This window comes from Mandrillus leucophaeus, unplaced genomic scaffold (assembly GCF_000951045.1).
Source record: "Mandrillus leucophaeus isolate KB7577 unplaced genomic scaffold, Mleu.le_1.0 Scaffold1288, whole genome shotgun sequence".
Lineage (NCBI taxonomy): Eukaryota > Metazoa > Chordata > Mammalia > Primates > Cercopithecidae > Mandrillus > Mandrillus leucophaeus.
Window position 1 is genome coordinate 26,648 of NW_012101241.1, and position 10,926 is coordinate 37,573.

The 10,926-nt window shown below is 50.8% G+C and overlaps 2 protein-coding genes across 2 annotated transcripts; one reads left to right on the top strand and one right to left on the bottom strand.

Annotated features, from left to right (window-relative positions):
- Window positions 1–3,314: 3,314 nt before the first annotated feature.
- On the bottom strand, window positions 3,315–8,345 carry GPR50 (G protein-coupled receptor 50). The gene is made up of 2 exons (XM_011972333.1): window positions 8,021–8,345; window positions 3,315–5,042 (listed from the first exon to the last, which is right to left on the bottom strand). Exons 1-2 carry the CDS (start codon window positions 8,205–8,207, stop codon window positions 3,343–3,345), a joined length of 1,887 nt encoding a protein of 628 aa, XP_011827723.1. The 5' UTR covers window positions 8,208–8,345; the 3' UTR covers window positions 3,315–3,342.
- Window positions 7,095–9,719, top strand: LOC105533804. Its single transcript, XM_011972332.1, has 3 exons — window positions 7,095–7,552; window positions 8,054–8,134; window positions 8,660–9,719. Exon 3 carries the CDS (start codon window positions 8,787–8,789, stop codon window positions 9,660–9,662), a length of 876 nt encoding a protein of 291 aa, XP_011827722.1. The 5' UTR covers window positions 7,095–7,552; window positions 8,054–8,134; window positions 8,660–8,786; the 3' UTR covers window positions 9,663–9,719.
- Window positions 9,720–10,926: the final 1,207 nt, after the last annotated feature.

A 10,926-nucleotide genomic window follows, 5' to 3' on the forward strand; every position in this document is an offset into this window, starting at 1 on the left:
AAAAGAAGCTGGACACAAAAGAATACATACTGTATGCTTCCATTTATACGAAATTCTAGAACAGGCAAAATTAATGTATGGTAAGGTCAGGATAGTGGTTGCCTTTGGATGGGGTATTGATTAGAAGGGGGCAACAGGGAACTTCCTAGAGGGCTACCTATATCTTGGCCAGGGTGGTAGTTACATGGATGTATGCATATGTTAAAAAAAAAAAAAGTCTGGTGTCACTTTACAGTATATAAATTATATTTCCATTTAAAAAGAAAAGAGGAGAAACTCGGAAAAACTGTCATTTAAAAGTTGCTTGCATTTTTTAAATCCCTTGATTATGGAGATTTAGGCTCCTCTGGAGGCAGATTCTCTCTTTGAGGAAGTCAGCAAAGTTGGCCCTTTCATTCTCACTGCTGTAAAGCCAGAAGCTCTGCATTTTTTCCAGGCAGAACTACGACACACCTTAAACCTGAAGCAGAGATTCAGCTTCTTGCCTTGGTCACTCAAAGTGTGTAGGGGGGTGGGGAGGGAGGGGTGTAAATCAGAGATGCGTTTAGGAATCTTAATGGCTTCTGAGAGTGAAGGGGAACAGGATAAGGGAGAGAGGAGCAGAAAAAGAAATGTTTCTGGGCTGTGAAGGAACTGAGAAGGAATTGGGGTGGAAGTGTTGCTTGTTCCTATCCAGGTGATTATGGGCGCAGAGGCGGAGGCGCAGTGGCTCAGGCAAGTTTGATGAAAGCAGCTGCAGGAGATAAGCAGAGATGGTGGAAGTGGCTGCTTTCAAGAGACTTGGTATGACTTTCAGGAGACTTGGTGTGAGCGGGGTTGCTTCAGGCACTGGGGGAAAATTGCAGAACAAAGTTGTAATAATGGCAGATAATTTTCGTCACCTCTCTCATCTTCTTTCAAAACCTTGCACCCTGTAAGCCCCTGGAGAGTGGCAGTTTGGAGCATTGGGACACAGTACCCTTGGTTTGGACACTTGCAGTCTCATGCAAAACAACTTCTTGGGTGTGAGTGGAGAGTGAGAACATGGAATACATGGAGGGGGAGCTGACCGTAACCAGTTTGTAAGTACATGAATAAACATCCCTTTTAGTTATATTTTCTGCACAGAAATTTGGCACAGGGGTGCAGGCAGTCCTCAGGCAGGCAGCCCTTGATGGCTCAAACCACTTTAACTTGGGCATTAAAAATTAAGATGACCTCAGTCTATCTATACTCAGAGCCCAGGAAAGCCCGGATAGAACAACTGCATATGTGTAACTGTTTGTCTATATGTGCATGTGTTAAGTATGCATATTTTAAAAAAATTATGTCCTACTGTATATTACTTTGAATTCAGTTTGATTTTTGCTGATCAGTGTATTTTGAGCATTTCCTTATTGTCAGAGATTCTTTTGAAACTGTGTTCCTAAGATCGGGAGCTTTGCCCAGTGGCTGGGGTCTTGCTACCCACCCCTGAGCTGGAGAGCAAACCACCAGCCCTCCTGCCTCTCACTCTTGCGCCTCCCCCATTCCCTCATGAGCTCTGTTTCTTCATTCCAGAAGCCTTTGGGTCATGACATTATTGGGGCCTGGCTTCACTCCTTTCAGGGGAGTAAAAAGGGGTCTCTTTTCAGAGCCATATCTGGTACAGTTCAGATATCCAAGAGCAGGCAGGTCAGGTCATCCAATGCACTAGTGTGAAGAACATAGCAACCCCAGCATGCTCCCCTCTCCCCACCACCTCTCCAGTTTGCTAAGTAAAGGGACTGAGGTGAGAGGGGTCAAGGGACTTGCCCTGGCCTACAGCAAGCTGGTAGCAGGGATGGAACTTGCACCCAAGTCTTCTGATTCCCCCATGGTCAATGCTTTGCCACCCCTCACCCTGTACACCCTCCCCATAAGTAACTCCAGTGGAGAAATGAATTTATCAACAAACCACAAACTAAAGCCACAAAAACACTTTTATTTAATTGCTACCACAAATACAGAATAGAATTAAGGCAGTGTAATACATTTCCACTTATCCTCACAAGCTTTCATACAGTAAACTTTGCTTAAAGTGTCTATTTGAATCAGCAATTGAAATTTTTATTAAACAGTCATTTTCTTGAATTGTAGAGAAAAATCATTTCCTGGTCTGTCAAGTGTGCTAATATAAGACATCTACGACTTAACATCGTGTATCACTGAACCTTGGCCAAGTGTGGTGGGATTGGCTGATGTCGAATGTGTGGTGGGATTGATTGGTGTCGGCATCTCTTTCTCCTCCTTGCCTCCCTCCCCATCCAGGAGGAATGGTCATTTACAACCTCCCAGCAGTATTCAATTCACTTCTTGCTGCCACTTCAAATTCACTTCAAATTCTCTTTTGAATGAAAACAATAATGTAAAAACTGTAAAAATACCAGGTTGTTTAAAAAAAAATCTGTAGTAAAGAGTAGTTATGACTTATAATATTAAAAATATTACCATAATTGATCCTAGCAACCGTAAGATTGGATTTTAGGAGAAGAAACTAGTTTATGAATGGATTTATTTCTCTGGAACTAAATGAAAAAAAATCCTGGCAAATGCTTAAAAAGGTAAATAATTACAAATAAAGTAAAAACCTCTTATCATTTGCAACCATGTTTGACTATAAAAAGCACCAATGTTCGAATTTTCAAAAAATAGAAATAATTTTGTGTGCCCATATCTTTGCTTTTGCCATTTGATCTCATAGGCATAAAAAATGTATTTTTAATAAGAGCTTATCAAATTGTATTCTTCAAATAGGGGTCATATGTTGTTGCTGAAATTTAGGAAGAAACTTTCCAGTACTTGTACTTGATCACAACCGCTTTTCTGACTGCTATTAAAAGTATAATAGAGAGTTACACATTTAAGAAGATAAAGCTGTGCAGTCACATTAATGGAAGCCTTCACCACAACACACCTTTAGCATTGTGCATGCACCCCTCTCCCAACCCCCTCGGGGAATGGGAGAAGAAAGCAGGAATAAGGCAGAGGAAATGAGGAAAGGGGAGGAGGGACACAAGAGTGGGAAAAAAAATCAAAGTCTAAAAATTTCAGGGATCACTGAGGACTGAAGGTTGACCATAGGTGGAAAGGGAGGTTTGGAACAACAGACATCAAACTTGAGGGAAATTAAGGTCCCTAAAATAGCAAGCACACACACACTCACACACACTTTAATAGAGTACATTAAGTAAAGGAGGAGTATGCCTGAAAGGTGGACGTAGCTTACACCATCTCTATGTGTCAGTGTCTGTGTCTAGGTGCAGTAAGGTATCTCACTTTGGATTACATATGCAAAACAAACTAGAAAGGCGACCACTTCCTGGCCACTTGTGAGAGCATTTTTCACACAGCCATTTCATTGAGATCATCTTCAACATCAATAACCACAACATCATGGTAATCATGGGTATTGGTAGTGACTACAGTAGTGTCAGGAAGGTCAGCGATGGTGTCAGGCTCCAGCTGGCTGGCAGCAGGCTTGGTGGGCCCACTGGCAGGGCTAGAGGCCGACGCAGGGAGGTCACTGTCGTCAGACTCAGGGTGGGCAATGGCAGGGATCTCGGGGCAGTGGGAGGCAGAGAGCTCAGGGTGGTCAGCAGCAGTGGGCTCAGGGTGGCTGGTGGTGGCAGGCTTGGGATAGTCAGCAGTGGTGGGCTCAGCATGGCTGGTAGCTGGCTTGATGTGGCCAGTGGTGGGTTTAGGGTGGCTGGTGGCAGCACTGAAGGCAGACTTGGAGTGGCTGCCAGTAGAGACATGGTGACCAGTGATGGGCTTGGGGTGGCTGGAAGCAGGCTTGAAATGAACAGAGTCAGGTTTGAAATGGACAGAGTCACCCTTGAAATGGACAGAGGCAGGCTTAAAATGGACAGAGTCAGCCTTGAAATAGACAGAGGCAGGCTTAGGGTAGACAGTGGCAGATTTCGGGTGACCAGAAGCAGGCTTGGAGTGGCCAGAGACAGGTTTGAGGTGGCCAGAGGCAGCCTTGGAGTGGCTAAAGACAGATTTGTGGTGGGTAGAGGCAGATTTGCGATAGGCAGAGGAAGATCTGGAATGGGGCTTAGGGTGGCCAGAGGCACGGTCGGGGTGGCCAGCTGCAGCATCACCAGGTAATGGAACATTCCGGACATTCATCAGGGTTTCCTCCACAGCAGGACAGGCATGGGCACGGTCTTGTTCAAGGGCTTGTTCACAAGCTTGGTCGCGAGCATGGGCACGGGCACGGGCCAGGGCATGGGCCTCCTGCATCTCACGAATATCACTGATGAGGCCAGAGAAGAATATGATAGGGTGCCGCATAGCATGGAAGATGGTCCAGTATTCTCTTCGGAAATTCTCATTGAGGAGCCCGTAGATCACAGCGTTGAGGCAGCTGTTGAAGTAGGCTATGAAGTAGGCTGCAAGATAAAGCCAGTTGGGGATCTTGCCTGCCATCTCCTTCGGACTGACAGCCACCAAGACAGTGAGCACATTGATAGGGCACCAGCACACTGCAAAGAGGAGGAAGATCACAAACATGGTTAGAAAATTGCGAACCTCAGCAAGTTGGTTGTCAGGATTCTGCCCTGCAGGGTCACGGGCTGCCAGCACTTTGGTCCAGATCCTCACGTAGCAGAAACCCACGATGAGGAGAGGGAGGACGAAGTGGATGCAGACGATGGTAACAGTGAAGACAGGGTTGTTCAGATAGTTGAAGATGCAGGTGTAGGTGCGAGGATCGTACTCGATGGTGCCAATGTACATGTTGGGCAGGACAGCCAGGATGGTCATGATCCAGGTGACGACCAGGTAGATGCAGGTATTGCGCGCGCTGAAGATCCGCTCATACTGGAGGCTGTGGCAGATGTAGCAGTAACGGTTGATGGCGATTGCCACAATGTTGAAGATGGAGCTGACCACACTCAGCCCTGTGATGAACCCGACCATCTGGCACTGTAACTGGCTCAGATCCCAGCCCCCAGTGGACATGGCATGCAGCATCAAAGGGTATGGGTAGATGGCCACCAGCATGTCGGCCACAGAGAGACTAACCACGAAGATGTTGCCTGAAAAACATATCAAGGGAGGGAGAAAAGGGAAAGACAGAGAAGAATGAATGGTTTCAGTACAGAAATCTACACATTTAAGGTGCAGGGGAAGGCCAGCTGGATTATGACCATTTATAATTCTAGAATTCTTTTAAAGAAATGCAGTTGTGTTTTTATTTTTATTTACAAGCAGGTCCCACATGGCTCTGATGAACAGCCAGGTTTGGGAGACCTGTACTTTGCCCACCTTTTTTCCTTTCAAAACAACGTCATCTCTGCTCTGAGAAAGAAGCAAACATGAGACAGACAGCAGTGAGCACAAAATCCCTGCCAGGAGCCTTCACAATGAGACAGGGTCATGCCGCCAACATCTTAGAGAAAAACAAAATGCAAACATTTCCTTCACTGGAGGTGAGGGGGGGGGAGAAGGAGGGGAGTAGAGTTAAGCTAGAGGGACTTGTTTTTAGGAAAGAGGCTGGAGAGTGGGGGGCAAGGAAAGACACTGGAGGGATGTCAGGAAGCCTCAAACTGAAAAAATAAATAAATAATTAGAAAAAGATAAATTAGCTATCTCCCTCCTATAGCCTAGCATTGCATTTATAATAAACACATTACTAGAGAGAAGATTCTGAGAAAAGGCATTAGAGGCCATCTTCTTAAACAGTCTTTTCCGATGGGATCAAGCAGTAACCTAAAACCTTGCCAAGTCACATACTTACCGTTCCTGAGGTAACCTAAGAGTGAAAACTGAGGGGAAGTAGGGAAGCCCTGTAAAATTTAGTCTGAGACCAAAGAAGTAGTGAGAGGGCGGGCGGGGAGGGTGACGCGAGGTGAGTAGGGGGACAAGGGGAGGTTGGGGGGAGGAGAACAATTCCTGCAAGGATTAGCAGAAGTGCCTGTTTCAGTTTCATGCCGCGTCCACGCGCAGAGCTGCACACTGGCACATTCAGCGCCCTGCACAGAGCTCCCAGCTCCGGGCACTGAACTTTACTGGAGCCTTCAGGTTAAACAGGATAAAGAAGGATCACCCCCACTCCGGTCTTGTAGGCTGAGGTGGGAACTTTTTTGTAAAACCTTTCACAAAAAAGCGAAGGAAGAGGCCAAGTGCAGGCGCAGAGCCCTCTTTCTTTGGAAACACCTCGTTGCTAATTAGCATTGGTTTGGCAAAATATTGCACTTCATCTTGAACTAGGAGAAAATGAGCGCTTTTGAAAAGGGCAAAGGTATGGCTCCTTCTTCCCCCTTCCTCCAGCGCTGTCAGCACTCGGCCTCAGCGCTTTCTACTGAAGAGGTTCTTTCTAGGGTTTTCCCGCAAAGTAATGAATTCAGGGAAGTACAGCCGAAAAGAGAAGGGGCAAAGCCTTAAAAACAAAACCACAACAACCATAAAAGCCTTTATTTGAATTATAGTAGGAAGGAAGGAAAAGGAGTAAAAGGAAGAAAAGAAGAAACCTAAAGGAAATAAAATGGGCTTCGCAGGTCGCCCCCGGGACTCCGTGGGACTGCACCTCGGGACCGCACCGGGGGGATGAAGGTGAAGACCTAGTGTATGGCCCCACGACTCCAGGAGACGAAGGAGAAATCGGAGACACCCACCAGACTTTGTAAGAAAACTTTTAATGACTGTGCCAGTCAGTGCGTTTTGAAACTTGTTCAGTGTTCGTGACTTCTTGCCCAAGCCAAGTAATCCCCCAGACTCTGGCCGCCACCTCTCCCCCACGCTCCCCCTGGGAGAATCCAGTTGGTCTCCCCCAGACCTCTCAGACCCCGTTAGGTCCCTACTCCTCGGCGCAGCCGATCGAGAACCTGGCGGTGGAAATTCCTGGCGCCGCCCCTCCCTCCCCCTGCCTGAACTCGGAGTTTGGGCGCCTTCGCCCTTTCCCCTCCCTTCCAGAGCCCTCTCCCGCCCAACCTGTAAACCGGACAAGCTGCTTTGCAGTGTCTGTCGCCCCCACCCCCAGCATATGTCGCAGTGCCCGGCATCCTCCCACGCTTCCCTCCTGCCCTGCTCGCCGCCGGCCCCCGGCCCGCGGCCCCCGGCCCCTCCCCCTCGGCAGTGGCTAGCAGTGGGGGAAGTCCCGCTTGCGGCCGCCGGACTCCAGCCCTTTGCAGCCTCTCTGAGTCCCCCATCGCCCCCTCTGAGCTCTCCCGTCACCCTCCCGCCAATTCCTACTCGGTTTTGCTGCCTTCTATCCCTCCACCCCCAGCAATGCCCAGGTCCCAAGCTTCTTCGCCTGCCCGCCCTGCGACCCCCAGTTCCCCGCTTACGGACCTCGGGATCTCCGCTGCCGCCGCCGTCGCGCCACCGCCTGCTGTGCCCGACCCGCCGCTCGCCTCTCTCTGCCGTTCGCCCTGGGACAGGCGGACGGAGCTCGGCTCCGGCGGGCTCAGACCTCCCTGCTCGATTCTCGGGCGCGGGGGTCTGTGCTCCGCCGCCCGGGATCTGCCCGGGAGCCGCCCTGGAGCCCCAGGGCCGCGGCGAGCGGGGTCTTGGCCCGGCTAGGGAGAGGCCACTGCGTTGCGCTCTGGTAAGCGCCGCCGCGGCCGCCGCGAACTTAACTTTCACAGAGCAGGTCGCAGCCCAGCTGCTTCCTCCGCGTCAGTTCGGTCCGCGCTGCCTCAGCGCGGCCGCCCTTGCGGCATCCGGCTCGGCTTGCTGTACCGGGGTGAATCGCCTTACTCTCCCGCTCGCGTGCCGGCTCACTCCGCATCAGGCCCCGACGGGACAGGGATCCTCGGGCTGCCGCGCACCACGGGAACGCTTTGCACTTGGATGCCCAAAGCTAATTCTCTGTGCTCTCTCGGCCTTGAGAACCTCTACGTTTAGAGGGCCCGGACAGAATACTACCACCCCCAGGCTTGCGGGGAATTTGGGAGCAGGGATGTTCAATATGAGGGCACTGTCCCTAGATTCTCTATCTGGGGCGCTCAAAAACTAACGCCCTACGGGTTGCAAGTCTCTGCACACTGGAGAGGGAGAAGAAAGGGTGGCTTACCAGAATTCCGGAGCTTCTTGCTTTTTGTCACAGCCAAAATGACCATGGAGTTGCCGATTAGGTCTACGACAATGGTGATAACCATCGCGCAGAACATAAAGATGATTAGAGCCGGTGGGTAGTCTGGCTGGGGTAGCTTACAGCCAATACAGCCATAGGGGGTGGGAACCGCTAGTGTGGGCCCCATGTTGCTCCTGGAGATCGTTACGATCTCCCAGCAGGCTCAGGATCAGCAGCCAGGTCCAGACAGCAAACACCTGTTCTGTCACCAGGAGCTCCAGGAAATCGTGCCTCCCTCTCTGAGAGTCAGAGAGCAAATGACAGCATCCCGCCTCTCCCCGATGAGCTTTTAAAGCCTCAAGAGGTGGCTAGCCCCACCCCAAATCCCTCCCCCCGACCAATCAGAGCTCCCTGAACACCACCACCTTGGCCACCCCCTCTTATTGGGCAAATCCACATTGAGGTGTCATCTTGCTTCCGACTGCCTTGTATGTGCTTCCCCTCTAGTCAGCCCACCCTGCCCTTCAATCTCCCAGGTACCTTGCAAGCATCCTGACTAGCTCGCAGTCCCCCACCCCCACCCCTCCACCAGCCGCTGCGCATCCGTTTCTAGCAAGTTCTTCTCCCTCCCTCCTCCAGTGCAAACACCTGGCAAAGAGATGTAGATTGCAGAGCCAGAGCACGGGGTCTTTCATAAGATCCAGTGCTAGACCAAGCCAGTCCACAGCCCCCAGCATGGTGTAGGGGATAGCCGGTGGCCCCTTGAATGCTAGATACTTGCCTCTGCAAGTATCCTTGTGAGGTCCATCCCACGTCCCATGTCCTTGCCTGTCTAGAGCCTTCTGTGTCCCGCGGGGAACATGGGACTACTGCTGGGAGCTCCCACCCCCAGTGTGGGTCCCTAATCCCTAGGGAACTTATCCCCGCTCCCGTTCTCGCCAGGAGCCGCTTGGCTCCCTTAGCGGCGCTGCGAGGAGCCGCTCAGTCCGGTCCCGGTCTTGCACTCTCCATAAAGAGATGTACCCTAAGCCCGACTCTGGAAGTGGGGAGCGGGTCTGCACCCTGGGACCTAGGGAAGGCAGCGGTGGCCATTCGGTCCTCAGTTTTGGGGCTAACGGGAGCGGGAGCTCGTCTCCTTCCCAGCTGCCGGCAACCTGGCGGCGGGAGCCAAGGGACGCTTTGGGAAAAAGTAAAACAGGCAATAAAGCTCTTCTCTTGGGTCCCCGCTTCTCGAGGAAACCCAGGACGACAGGCTCTGACGCCTCTCCCCTCTCGGGATGTTCGGCACTCTCTACTGAGCGGTACGGGGCAGTCAGGAAGGCTGAAGGAGCTGCGCCGCAGCAGCGGGAAAGGTGCAGAGGTGTCAGGCGGCAAAGCCAAGAAGCCGCTGGCTGACCGGCGACCCCTGCCTCAGTCAGGATTCATCTCGGTCTTTCTCCTTTCCCATCCCCTCCTGGGGTTCTGGTTTCGACCCCATCCCTGTCAGGCCGTCCCCCTCGCCCTCCACACCGAGGATCTCTGTCGCCGTGCGTCACAGTTCCCCTGCGGTGCGCCCAGGATCTCGCTGCACGGGGACCACGGAAAATTCGAATATTCGGGCAAAATTAAAGGGGCGCGATTCGGACACTCGTTCCCTCAATAACCTTAGTCACCGGAATGGATTTCTGCCGGCTACTAAAAGTTACGGCTCTTGTCGAGAAGCCTTCCAAAATCTCAGTAAACACCTTGAAACTTGTTCCATACTAGTCTTCTTGCCACAGTAGGGGAGAGGGGTTGCACTGGCCGGGAGCGCCATCGTCTGGACACAGCAGCCCCCTTGCCCCGGGATGGGTAGGGAGACAGACAAGGTGGTAGGGGCCCGTTTCGCGACGAACTTCAACATTCAGATACCTTTAACGAAAAAAACAGACTCTGTCGAAAACCAAGATTGCACACACTGTTTCTACCTAAAAAGCCTAAAGTGGGAATGTGTCCCCTTGTTTGAAAATGAAGCCCCCACCCCAATCCTGCAGCTTTCGCCTCTGTGAACTGAATCGGGCGCGAATTACAATCTCCCGCCTGGAGGCTTTTCACATTCATTATCTCACTGCCCCTGGCTAACTGGAACTCCCGGCAGCGCACTCCCGCAATTTTTTTTCGTAAGTGAAGACAGTGAAGGGGCTCCGCTGTCCTCCCTGCACAGCTGTGCGCCCTGTAAAGAGGCCGGCAGTGAAAAGCCCGTCCGCGTAGTGGAGTATTTTGTAGGATGCACATCAGGCTGTTCCTGCTGATTCCCGGAGAGTTTGGATCCCTTCACTTGTGGGAAGGGGCGATTTTGAATTCAAATAAGTAAACCAAATACATTTGAAGGAAAAAAGGAAACAAGCACTCTAGTGACTTAAGACACTAGACTCCCCCCGCCCCAAACAAATCTGTAAGGAGAGCTTGCAAACCTACACTCCAGTGTACTACACTTCTGAGATGAGGCGGCTAGAGCCCCCGGGAATTCCCCGCGGATGTGGCCTGAACATCCCTGGGATTAAGGAGCAGGCAGGAGAGCAAGGGTGAGCTGACCCCCTGGCCCCTACCCCTGCTTGGACACTACTTGACTGTGACCTGGTGGCACTTGGTTTTTCAATACTAGACAAGTGGAAAAGGTGAATATTTTAATAATCTAGGGGGACAGAATTATGTATCTGGTTAAAATAATTTTCTTATTTTTATGAACTCATCTTAATAAAGATACTAAACATTGCCCCAGTACTAAGAAAATCAGATACTGAATCAGTTATAAGGATACATATGAGGGAGAGAATCGGTCCCTGTTTGCAGAGGCAAAACAAGTCTCATGTGAAGTAAGTTCAATTACTTTGGAAAAGTTAAGGGGGAGTCCTTTACTGGACTTGTAGTGTGCATGGTTTAAGATT